General features: G+C 33.9%; 2 protein-coding genes across 2 annotated transcripts; both read left to right on the top strand.

The window, feature by feature from the left end:
• Positions 1-8,435: 8,435 nt before the first annotated feature.
• On the top strand, positions 8,436-12,028 carry LOC125059966 (arginine kinase). Its single transcript, XM_047664689.1, has 3 exons — positions 8,436-8,582; positions 10,502-10,680; positions 10,936-12,028. Exons 2-3 carry the CDS (start codon positions 10,515-10,517, stop codon positions 11,835-11,837), a joined length of 1,068 nt encoding a protein of 355 aa, XP_047520645.1. The 5' UTR covers positions 8,436-8,582; positions 10,502-10,514; the 3' UTR covers positions 11,838-12,028.
• A 542-nt stretch (positions 12,029-12,570) lies between these two features.
• Positions 12,571-13,773, top strand: LOC125059984 (chromatin accessibility complex 16kD protein). The gene is made up of 2 exons (XM_047664718.1): positions 12,571-13,185; positions 13,413-13,773. Exons 1-2 carry the CDS (start codon positions 13,060-13,062, stop codon positions 13,671-13,673), a joined length of 387 nt encoding a protein of 128 aa, XP_047520674.1. The 5' UTR covers positions 12,571-13,059; the 3' UTR covers positions 13,674-13,773.

Genomic DNA, 13,773 nt, shown 5'->3' with positions numbered 1-13,773 from the left:
AGTTCGCGGGGGCAGGTAGTAATTTCATGAAATTGTAAGTGGTTCAATGAGTTTTACTAGTTAAAATCCACTTGCAAAGGTTAACCGTAATGTGATATTCGCAAGTTGAGACGGCTTAACTGGAAATAAGCCAGTTAGATAATCTAACATTATGTTAATTGCTTTATCGAAAAAAACTTTATAACGCAGCTAAGTATTGCATTTTATCTTTTGCCCAATCAATATAAAACTCAGTAGTTTGTGTATTTATTTAAAAAAAGAGGTTAAAATAAATCGCTGTTTATTGGACAGTAATGGTTGTAATCGAAGTTTTAAGATAAACTTTCTGTTGGTTCGTGTTTTACGTCTTTGTAAAAACATCTGCAAAGCGTCATCGGTATTTGTTACCATGGTTACCAATCTTTGCCAAAAATAACATTACCATGGCAACAAGGACAGTAACGTGCATTATGACTAGGGTCATGTATCTTTAAAAAAAATTACAGCTAGATTATAATTTTCGCATGATTTAAGTTTTTATTGAATTTTAAAATGCATTTTATTCAGTATTACGTGTTTCTTATACATTGTGTCACTAATTTATGTATATTGATATATATTATGTATATTGCTATACAATTAAAAAAATAATTAAATACTTATAATAATAAAATAATATCCATTTAAATAAATAACTAAACTTAACATAAACTAAAATATATCATTAAAAGGAGTCCCTTTAGGCAAGGTTCCGAAGATACTGGCAGCGTTCCCTTTGAATTGCTAGACTAATTCTTTGTCCGAGGTAGCTGCCATATCTTCGGTCTCCTATGATGTCCACTAACCTTTTTGAAATTTCTTTAAAAAGTCTTAAAGCGCTAGGACCCCACGGACCAAGGGTCTCGACACCGAAATATGTATATTATATGCACAATGGTTTAGATCTACAGGCGTAAACAAAAAAAAATTGATATTTAAACAAAACACAGCTGAAAATAACAGCAAAAGACTGCTGAATGTGTCTTCATTATGGTTTCATATGACAGTGAATATTTTAACAGCACAACCGTATCGAATATTGATCATTGGAAGCCTTGGTTTTTCCAGTGATTTGCTTCAGTCTGAAGTCACGCTAAACGAACACGATGAATCATAATCAAAAAACTAAAAAGAATTGCAATATAAAAATTTAGGTATTCATGACAGAATCTGTTAACTTTTTACGATACCTCCATTCTTGTCCGATATAAAAAGTTCAGCAAAAGCAGACACAAGGCATTTACTTGCCTATTAAGAAATCATATAGAAATCTCTATTTTTATCATAAATAATTCACGACTTAGGAGAGAAGAGCCAGTTTTTTTCGTCCGTTCCACGCCCTTGATTTAAGAACTGGCAGTAAATTTAAATTTATAAGCATTAGACTACATAGATTTAAGGGAGTAAGTAAATGAATATTTGACTTAGTTAAGTATTTAATTTATAGAGTCATTTATTGCTGAAGTCACTTCAGTACACTTCTCTAGTCCCAAAAGATAAATCAAACATTTTAATATAAATTAAGTCAAAAGTATCCAAACATTTTTACTTTATTGGTATATAAGCAAAACTTCTGACGCTTATTTTAAGTCACCTTTTTTGTATTTTATAAGTTTCTCACGCTATCAGAAGTCAACTTACGCATTAATCTATAGATTTCTTTTATCTAATAACATTATCCGATGGCCGAGTTTCCGTGTGAAGGTGCGCGCTTATTGATATATAATATATATGTAGTATAAGTATTAAAAATCGTTTGAACTCAAAGCATTGTTGAAACAGCTAAGGAATAATAAAAATATAATTGGGGTAACTCAATAAATACTTACGGACGTCAATAATAATAATGCTTCTAAATTATTGACTGCCAGTTCTCAAATCAAGGGCGTAGAACGGACAAGAAGAACTGGCAATAAGCTCTGTGAAACTTTTGAATCCCTTTTTTTTATATTAATGCCGTCTTTTAGCGAAGTGCGGGGTAACAGTAGGTATATATTCCAAAGCGTTTGTTTGGTTATTTGATTGTGTGGGATAGCCTATTTATCAACGAAGTTTGTATTACACCAAAGACTTCGTTGATGAATGTGACTAATATTATTAAGCCCATTTTTAAATGATTCATCGTTTATCAGGTTATTGCATCATTTCTTAGAAACAAATAGGTTTATAAGCAGAATAAGTCATAAGGAACATTCCTTATCCACACATTACCTACATGATTAATAGTGTGAATTTTCTATCGACCCGCAAATAACATTGGTAAGAAAAACAAGGAATTCGATATTTCCTAAACCCGGTTTGATGGTCGAGATAATATTAACATTTTAAGCTTTTAAAATATTAATGAAAGAAATGCTTCTGTGCAATACATATTTACTTTCATTGTAAGGGGCTGTCCATTAATCACGTGAGGTTCGAAAGGGGGGGAGGGGTTCGGCAAAAATCACGAAATATCACAAGGTGGAGGGGGTGTATAGTAATATATCACGTGTACTAATCGTCGGGACTAAATATAAGACCTTTATATAATACAATCATAGAAATACCTATAAGTATGCCAAACTTTTTGCAGAAACCATAACAAATTATGATGTAAGTACTAGTCCGCAGGATTCACTCACCGGTTCGACTGGTTATGCCTCACAAACCAAAGGTTAATGAACGATATATATTTGCATTCAGAAGTTTTTTATTTGTGAGTCATGGAGCGCAGATTTTGAACTGATATTCTATAGTTATGGTTCAAATAATAACATAGTGTGGCTTCAGCGTGCGACTCCCTGCATACACAACAGTCACATTCACAACAGGAATTATATATTAATATAGTAAAGATAGAAGCAAATTATGTCGCGTATTTATACATAGGCACAGTGGCGTAGCTACCTAGGGGCTAGGCGGGGCAGTGCCCCGGGGCCCTCAAATTCTTACCAGAAATCTCGATCGAACTGAAATTTTGGAAATTTCTCCCATTTTCAAAATAAATATGACAGGTTGCAACCCCACTTTAATCATGACAACTCAGTTGAGAGAAATTCAAAAGTTATGCTTAGGGAATTCCCCTAAATTCTTTCTGTAGGTTGGCAGTGTCGTGAATTTGACGGATAGTGATATGTGCATTTTGGAATTCTAGATTGGAAGCATTTATAAGAAAGAATTAAACAACACAGTTGTTCGAGTGTCGAGTGCCCTGCAGTGCACAAAAGAGCTTAAGTAGCTTAGCATTTTTAAAGTATTTATTATTTTTATTTGGTAAAACCTAATCAGTTTACACAGCAGCGGGCCCCATTTTTCAATTTGCCCCAGGGCCCTGGGTTACCTAGCTACGCCACTGCATGGTCCTCCTCTGTTTTCACAGCTTATCAATCGCGACTCTAGTGCATGGATCCATTGTGAATTAAGTCTTCCCACTTTCTCATCGGGCGTTCAAGTTTCCGTTTTCACTGCTGCTTTATCCGTTTGTTGGAGCCGCACCGTAGCATTAAATCTGGCATATGACCAATAGCTTTACAAAAAGTTTTAATGGTTTAAATAAAAAATCTGACATTTATATATCCTTAGTAACGAGAGACGCGCAAGATAGTTTTATATACAAATCTGGACAGACATTTGGTCACAATCCCACCTGATGATGATGTGGCCTATTGGAAGACACGCCGGTCCAGGAGATGTCTATCTAATCACCGCTTAAATTAACCCATATTATACTGTCTAGGAGAGATGGAAGAGATGTTCCATTCTTTTCCTGTTTTTACAACTACGATCCAAATCGTGCAGTGCGGCATTTGGGGATGTCAACAACAGCGTGCTTCTAAATAAGCATTAAAAATTAAACCACAAACTCTCTAACTACAGGAATAGTTAATATTTTTGTAAGAATGTCTTATCAATAAGGGAAGTACCCTTTCCAATAAACCTTCTTATTGTTTATAATCCCAATCTCCAATAGACCATCGCATATGTACAAATTTACCGTTACATTTAACTTTTACTGCTAGGAAATAAACTAGACAATTACAAGATTAACTGTATATTAGATTTACATTACAGTTTAACATATGCAAAGTTACGACGGAATTATGTAATAAGGGACGGAAAGAATACGTTGAAAAGTGATTCATACAAAATGGTAGGTGGAGTGGCCGGATGTTCGCATTGTCGCAAATTGCTCTTCCCTCGCCCAGTCGCGGTACAACGATCGCGTTTTTCGATTATAATGCCAGAGACAACATAGACCTTCAATTATAATTGACTAGATGACCCATTAACTTCAATCAAAATTTCTACTACAAAATTTATCGCCATGTGGTGGTTCCCAATTGGGGTCCCCTCTATTCTCGTAGGTCTAATAACTTTAATCAGTGATTTTTTAATTAGTGCGCAGAAGTCGATTTTAGGTTTATTTCTAGTTAACTAGACTACACCTCACCACAAATTCTGGTCTAGATTTACTAATTACGTCCGGATATACACATATTTATTTTATTTATTTATTTATTTACAGTTCGTTGCAAATAAAAGAAACACAATACATAAAAATTATAAGGGATGCAACGGGCGGCCTTATCGCTAATAAGCGATCTCTTACAGGCAACCCTAGTTAAGAGAAAAACTAAAAAAAAAAGAAACATGATGCGTGCGAGAAGTGCAGAATCCTTAATCTAAAGAAATACAAAAAAAAATATTAATAACATCTCATACTTAATATTGAGCTTTTTCATCACAATAAAAGACTTTTCACCAGGCTAATTCGGCCATGGCGGCTTACCTCTACTGAGACTTGTCATGTAAGCAGATATTATAATGCAAGAATGCGTTATAATCACACTTTTACCCTCTATTCAATGTAACACTTATTTTGATGGTATGGATTTACAACTCGACTGCATTCAAAACATAGGGCTACAAATCCAATTTATTTTAGAAAACTCGATCCCAGGACCTCCTGATCTGCTGTCGAACATACTACAACACTAGTGCCTTACTTAAGCTATAAGGATGTAGTATATATTATACACAAAAGTTTGCTTTAATGTATTACATAAGTAGATGTTTAAATTAATAAAGGAGTATTCATTTATTATAAGAAAGTGTTTGTTGTTCCTTTTCTTGTTTACTATTTATTAATTATACGAACTAGGGAACGAATGTCTCGAGATAAACAATTAATCAACCTTTGTACCATAATGTATAAGTACCATTGTGAGTTTAATCTTTAAATTAACACTATTTATAATTAAGATGTTTTGTACCATGAACTGTATATATAATTATTTGTATCTTTACTGTTCATGACACTTATAAAACGCTTCGCCAGTTTACGACGCATTTTTAAACTAAATAGAGAACTCTTGTAAGATAACAACTTTTGTTAGTGATGAAGCACAAATGAAAATCTCATGGAGTATTGATACAGCGGTTTTGATTTGCCGAATTATATTTTAATTGAAGGCCAACTATTCATTAACCATACATTTTACTCATTGCTATAGTAAAACCGTATATTTTCCTGTTTACAAGCCACGGAAAAGTTTTCGTGAATGGCAATAATTGTCAATGAGTGGTCACGATGACTGTTTGTTTACTTGGAATTTGAATATTCAATCTAGGCATGTATAGGGAAAAGTCTGTCTTTATTGGGTATGAATCATAATATCTCTAATCACTATTTATATCTCCACGTGATGCAACCACAGACTATAGTTATAGATACTAAAGATTGGGTAATATTTCATACAATAGGCTATTAGAAGATTTCAAGATTTTAAAAGCCGGTACAAATGATTTATCAGTGACTATAGAACTATAGGTTTCTTTTTAATTATGTTATAAAGCTTTAAAAATTTTAATTAACGATTTATAATTTCAAGAACCCGCCATAATGTCTTTCTATCCGAGATGGCGTCAAACTAGTCCTTGTGCCAGACCATGCTTAAACACGTAAGCAATTGTCAGGTTTTTTACGTGTTATTCTTAAATTACACAGTCACACATAATATATTTCGATCAAAAGACTCTGTCTCACTCTCCGACGAAATTAAACTTCAAGACTTTATTAGGACAGGCGAAGATGCCACGTCATTGTTGATTCGATTAATCTGTGACCGCTTTATGTCACGTGACTGACGTATAAAAGTGTTTTTTTTTAAATATAATAATGATAAGTATATAAAAGTGTTTTACTCCATAACGCTTTTTTATACAGCTCTTAATACCCTATTGTTAGATTTCATAAAGTGCCGCTTCCTTAAGCAAATATATTCAAATCATTTCGCTTTTCTTGACCAACAATAAACAGATATCATTAAGACATTTCTTAATCAACGAATTGTAAATATCATTACACTAAACCTCAAATTGTAAGTCAAACAATACGCTCCAGTAAAAATGATAATACATAGGTTTTAATATCTTTAGCAAATTTCAGCATTTTATTACAGTATCACTGAAACTAATACGGTGATAGCACAATCTTGTTTATCGGCAGTATCGGACATTTGGACATTTCTAGAAAATTCCACGATGGCTTTATCAATTAATATCAGGTACATGGTGCGAACATACTTTGCCATAGCGATTATTTATCTTGTGTGTCAACTGGCGACATTCGCGAATCGGTAAGTGATTTTATTGATTAGGTTCTATCGGTCTGATTCTGACATAGACTATAGAATATAGACTCAGGGCTTTATAACGTCTAATAGAAATCAGAACTTCAGCTGAGTTTTATAACTAATTTTGATATTTTTGCACACAATATCGCAAACTTGGTATAAGAACATTCTTGGAGTAGAAAAACTCATTATTAAAGTTGGGATCGCTATACCTAGTGGAAGTTTCAAAGTATCGGCTCAGGGTCTGATTAAATTGTCTAAAACACTGTCGCCTTTATAACAATTCAGTTAATATTATTATTAAATTGCCTTTATAAATAATTTGTTCGTATACAGATTTACGGACAACAAATGCACAATATGTAATATAAAAATTAGTTGATAATGTATTAAAGTACATATACTGTGTCATGTGTGTATTCTTTAACAATGTAGTGCGAACATCTACGTTGTTATATTTTTAGATTTGTTCATAGTTATTTTTTGATATCATATTATCAAGTGATATCAGCTAAAATATAAAATATCTATAATCTATGAAACAATATTACTATTCGATAAAATTATAACCCTAATAACATTGACATTGAAGGGAATATGAAAATTTAGGGCAAGGTAACACGAAAACCTATTACCATAATATTTCGGTTCAATGATGGATCACGAACGTTGCATGGCTCAACCTGATTTCGATCAATTTGTTTTCCTAGTCAAAGGCAAATTTCTTTAAAGTAATTTTATCCATTGTAAAGTCTCTTTATAATATAATTAGCGTTAGAACGTATTAAATAACAATATGAAAATAAAAAACATAAACTAATTAAGTTTATGTCTGTGGCTAAAATAATGATCTTAGTATTTTTCTATTTTGGCGCGAAAGCTCGTTTGGTGGCGAGTCGTGGAGCTCGTTCCAATTTTAATTTAACGCGGCACAAAATACCGTTATTGAAGGTCGCGAGCCTCTGTCACTGCCAAGGCCTACGAGAAATTTGAAATAGCCTGATAATATTGAGAGAAGGTCTTTTATAATGAATAGTAACATAAATAGTACCTACCTCAAAATTTTAATATGGTATATAAACACTTGATTTATATTCTTTTATTTTATATTTGACGTATCATCTATAAAGAATAATATATAGTATAGCATTTTATTTATACACTCTCGAAACTCAGAACTTTATAATTCATTCACAACTTTCAGATAAGTAACTGTAATTAAGTTTTTGGTTACACAAATGTATGTTTGACTAATTATACACAACTTAGTATCCTTTGATATAGGACATTTGAAATAAACCGTTACAATAAATTAAAACGTCACATTTTCAAAGAGAATAGATCTAGTGATGTACCATATTCTAATCTTATTCAGCCGAACCGATAATTTCTTTATATTGGATTGAATACTTAATATTTTAGTGTTTTCATCATCAAATCTACTGCAAGACGGCCGCCAAATACCTATGTACAAAAGCCTAGTTTTTGGACAAAATCCAAACTCACACTGTATAAAGGAAGACTAAGTACCTATATTATGAAATGAATAAAATATACGTAAATCAAACATGTATTATATTATTTGCTATTTACTATTGATTATTATATATGAAAGGGCATTTTATTTCAATTTTTTGAAATAACGATAGTACTAAGATTATGTTTGACAAGTCTTCATCGCGGTATAAATTCTTATCTCATAGTTCAAATAGATTAACGAATTTAAGAATAATGAAATGCTTTAAAACTAACAAGTATTGATTACAAATTCCGTAACACGATTAAAAATATAGTAAGTCTGCAAAGAGCAGTCATTGTGCATCTCAGCAAGGCCAAGGCCGGCAGGGCTACGGTGCGGGCAGCGGGAGGCAATAGGCTTAACGTTCAGCGCAAAGCCGTACCAACCATTCTGCACCTCGCAGTCGACTCTGACGGTTGTACAAGCGCAAGGTAAGCGGTAGATAATTTATATCTCATCCTACCGCCACTCAAGCTCTAAGCCTCAACTGCTGTTTATTCCAATTCTGATATCAATTATTGAGTGACAAATTAAACCGTTTCAAATATGTGCAATGATAATTTTAAGTGTTCTGATGCCGATAAGGTGATATTATCAAAGTCTAAAAGTTTGTGCTGCATTCAAATTTACCGCGTTAAGGTAACTAGTGGCATTGAAGAGCGGTAGGTTTCCCTCCGAAAAGTTTTGAAGCAGTTCCCGAAGGGCGGGAAGTAAGAGCCGCGTGCGTGCGAGAGCCGGGAATCGATCGGGACACCCCTCGCCCTCACCGTTCCCTACGCAGACACATTCATTAGGACAAAATATCATTCCATCATTGCATTTAGTATCCTGCGTTAATTTTGTTTATTTGCTGTAGTTTTAGTGATTTAGTGCATGTATTAGCGGCTAGTTATTCAAAAAAAGATTTGTGAAAATGGGTGGATGTGCTACAAAAGAAAACAAAGCTAAACCGGCGGATGAATCCGATGGGTGCGTATATCTAATCGGCGCGGCGTACATTTTCAATGCCCTCTAAATAAAATTTCTTTCAATTCAGTGAGTTAAATTTAAATTAATAGAAACGAAATGAATAGGGCTGCAAAGGGATTTTTTTATCTTTCTATTAAAATCAGTTCTATAAACGTAAGGTTCGTAACATCACATACATTACAATTCAATAGTACCAATTTTAATTAAAGACTACATAAATGTCATTAAGTGGAATCTTATTGAAATTTTTTGGTTTTGACATGTTATTTTATAATATAAGTACTGTACAACCAAATTGTTTTAATTGGTACTCCTATATAATTAACTCAGTAGTATTCTGTATTATTCTCTTAAGTGTCATTTGTAAAGATTCTATTTAACTGTCGGTAGCACTTTTTTTATTGTGTTGTGATTGGCTGTAATCTGTTATACAATAGGGGCATTGTTAAAATGTAACTTGACGATACGTGAAAGAATGCATAAACTTAAATGAAAATGAATGCAATTAGGTAATAAGAAACTTGTGATATGATCGTCAGCGGGGACTGAGTGGGAGGTTACCGGCTAGCTGCGCGCAACCAAGCAACACCGGTGCGCAGTAAGCTGACAAATACGTTCGACTTGCGCGCGTCCAAAGCGACCTCTGTTTGAATTACGTAATTCTGCGAAAATTTAAGCTCTGGGTGTGTTCAAGGAGTTATTGTATTGCCGGCACTCTGAGTGACAATTTATACACCCCTTAGCTGATAGATCCTTTGCACTCCATAGTAGAATTAGTTTCATCGTCATGAATTATAAATTTAAAGTTACGATTCCTATTGTGGTTTGTGGTGGCGCTGTCCTTGCTTATTACCTCATAAGACGGTGTGTATATTTTACTAATGATTTCGACAAAACTATCTACCTACTTACGAAATTATTTAATAACATTTTCAGTTTTATTGCGATTAGTTTAGTTTTACGTCTTACGTACTCGTACCTACCTAGAAATTTAATTTAATGTTTGACGGTAACTTTCACATTCCCCTTGACTTGCACAACCCTACGCACGTAAAAACTTTTTCAAAAGTAATGGAATTTTAGCATAAATATTTGACAGTTGTCATAATTTACCGGGCATAAATGCTATTTGCAAAGCAAAATTTCAAAATTTTCGGATAGTACGGAAGAGCCATCGTGATTGTATTTCTTGTTGAATATTTAATTTCTTTTCTTGTCTTGATCTAAGTTTTATTTTTAATATATTAATTTGAACAAAATAGTAGAAATGTGTACAAGAGCGACATGCGCTGCCCTCAAAGCGTTAGTTAATTTAAAAAAGATACTTTCGTGAATAATCTGAAGCATGTTGAAGTAAAATAATTATTAATATGTGTTACAGAAAAGCCGCAGCAATGGTGGACGCCGCAACTATTGAGAAATTGGAGGCTGGATTCGCCAAGCTCCAGGCCTCCGACTCCAAGTCGCTGCTGAAGAAGTACCTCACCAAGGAGGTCTTTGATGCTCTTAAGAACAAGAAGACCTCCTTCGGATCCACACTCTTGGATTGCATCCAGTCAGGTTAGTTGTAATATATAAGAACAAATACATACAAGAATTGTAAGCCATATTCAAAATAAATATGAAAATTATATTTTAATAGTGTTATTTCTTATAATTATTAAGCACAGTATGTTATTATTATTTGAACTAAGTTAAAAATTGTTTAAATGCATTATATTTATAATTTTAATAGATTTTTCCAGAACTTTAGTCATACATAGGATTTATCTTTATTAGTTACATTATGAATTTATATTCTATCCATTTTTACAGGTCTTGAGAACTTTGACTCTGGTGTTGGAATCTATGCCCCAGATGCTGAGGCATACACAGTCTTTGCTGACCTATTTGACCCCATCATTGAAGACTACCACAATGGCTTCAAAAAGGATGACAAGCACCCTCCCAAGAACTGGGGTGATGTAGAAACCCTTGGAAATCTTGATGCTGCTGGTGAATTTATTGTCTCCACCCGTGTCCGCTGTGGACGTTCCATGGAAGGTTACCCTTTCAACCCCTGCTTAACTGAGGCTCAGTACAAGGAAATGGAAGACAAAGTCTCTGCTACTCTGTCTGGCCTTGAAGGAGAACTTAAAGGCACATTCTACCCCCTCACTGGTATGTCCAAGGAAGTTCAGCAGAAATTGATTGATGACCACTTCCTTTTCAAGGAAGGTGACAGGTTCCTTCAGGCTGCCAATGCTTGCCGCTTCTGGCCTACCGGACGTGGTATCTACCACAATGAGAACAAAACCTTCTTGGTTTGGTGCAATGAGGAGGACCACCTCCGTCTCATCTCCATGCAGATGGGTGGTGACTTAAAACAAGTATACAAGAGATTGGTGACAGCGGTCAATGACATTGAGAAGAGGATTCCATTCTCCCACAATGATCGTCTTGGCTTCCTCACTTTCTGTCCCACCAACTTGGGAACAACTGTTCGTGCCTCGGTACACATTAAGTTGCCTAAACTCGCTGCAGACAAGGCTAAGTTGGAGGAAGTAGCGTCTAAGTACCACTTGCAAGTACGTGGAACTCGTGGAGAGCACACTGAAGCCGAGGGTGGTGTTTACGATATCTCCAACAAGAGGCGTATGGGTCTCACCGAGTACGACGCCGTCAAGGAAATGTACGATGGCATTGCTGAACTGATCAAAATCGAGAAGTCCCTGTAAGCTTCGATCTCGCTATCAGTATTTTTTTGTATTCATTTTCATAAGTATTGAATGTTGTGGGTTGCTTAGCGATACTAGTCAGCGGCGCCCATCGCGGGCGACCGGGCGCGCAGGCGGCCCATTATACTGTTTTTCTTAAAAGTATTTTCTATAAGGAAATGGAAAATAAAGACAGCTAGTATTAAGTCCAATAATGCTTTTTATTTATGTTACCTGATTAAATTTAAAATTATACTAAGTTTGCATACTTATTTTATAAAAATCCAGAATAAAAATAATAATTCAATTAAAATATAATTGATTCCACTGCGTATGCAGCATACTGCATAGTGATAAGTGAAGTATATCCCTAGAAAATATCTTTTAAAATATTTTTCGTGTCCGTGTCGATGTCCGACCCAAAAATATTTTAGTATGTATACAGATTAGGATTACAGTGCCACCTAGCTCTGGTATATATGTCACCGTAAAATTGTAAAAACCGTTAGATTGTAATCTATCTCGCGAGATTGTAAACTGTCGAAAGATTGTCAACTCAACATACTGCTTGCAATTTAACGTATTATTATTCGGTAGTTATATGAAATTGTTGGGAAGTAAAATTAATCTGTAATTGACCAAAGAAGTTTGAATGATAACTAAGTTAGTGTAGTACAATCTACCGAATAATAATATGTTAAATTGTAAGATTACAATCTAACGATGTTTACAATTTTACGTTAACATATACAGATTAGGATTACAGTGCCACCTAGCTCTGGTATATACAATAAATACAGATCAAGTAGGAAACGTTCAGTCGATTTTGTAAGTTGTCAATGCCAAAATTGCAGCTTTAGTCTTCAATGTTTAAATGATTAGTTAGAACATATGATTAGTTAGTTTTTTTAATAGTATTTACAAGCTACAACCTGCGTACTGGGGTTTAGTCAAGATACCTTATCAGATATCAGTAGTGACTAGTGTATGCAGAAAGTCGAAAAATAAATTTGTCGACACGAGCTGTCATTTTTCTTTACTAATCAACTATCATAGAGTATCATTAGCATTTCACATCAGTCTATGATTACGTATTATCTGTAACAGTCAAATTCAAATTTCAAAATAAAGCTTGAATGATTTCCATAAATTCAAATTTAAAATCAGCCTTTTAATCAGATATTATAACATTTTAAAGTCCTGTACAGCGTACAATTCTATCTCTTATTAATATCATAACAAGATGTCAACACCAAAGCCAGAAAAGGAATTACATTTACCACTTTCAAGAGTAAAAACTATCATGAAAAGTTCACCTGAAGTAGATGCTGTCGGCCCCGAACCTTTATACTTAGTTACTAAAGTTACTGTAAGTTTATACAATTAAAATTGCTCCTTCCCTGAAAAATATATCACAAAAGTCTTTAAATACATTTTCCTAACCTTTATTTAGAGTATTTATGGATATTATTAATACAAAACTGTAGTAATTTTTTTGTGGTAATATATCATTAATACAAAATTGTGTGTAATATATTATTGGCTGGTTAATTTTTTTTGTGAGAAGTTTGTAATTTTATTATTTTACTTTTCCAGGAATTATTTGTGATTGATTTAGCCAAGCGAGCATTTAAGAATAGTTCTAACAACTTGTTAGAATACAAGCACATAGCTGATGTTGTACAAGAAGATGACAGCTTAGATTTTCTACGTGAGATAATACCAAGAAAAATCACAGTTAAGCAATTTAAAGAAATGATGGCCCGTAAAGCGGCTAAAGCAAACTCAGATGATTCAACTGAAGAGTCAAGCAGTGAAGAAAGTAGTGATGAGAGTGAAGAAAGTCAGGAAGAATAATACTTTATTTTCCTATAATGTGAAATGAAGTATGGGACCAATCACGATTGTTACTATGATAGCAATATAATTTGGTGTTAATTATAACACTGCTGTCTTG

The sequence above is a fragment of the Pieris napi genome, chromosome 20 (assembly GCF_905475465.1).
Source record: "Pieris napi chromosome 20, ilPieNapi1.2, whole genome shotgun sequence".
Lineage (NCBI taxonomy): Eukaryota > Metazoa > Arthropoda > Insecta > Lepidoptera > Pieridae > Pieris > Pieris napi.
Note: the sequence above shows the minus strand (reverse complement) of the source record. Positions and strands in the feature narration are given on the sequence as shown.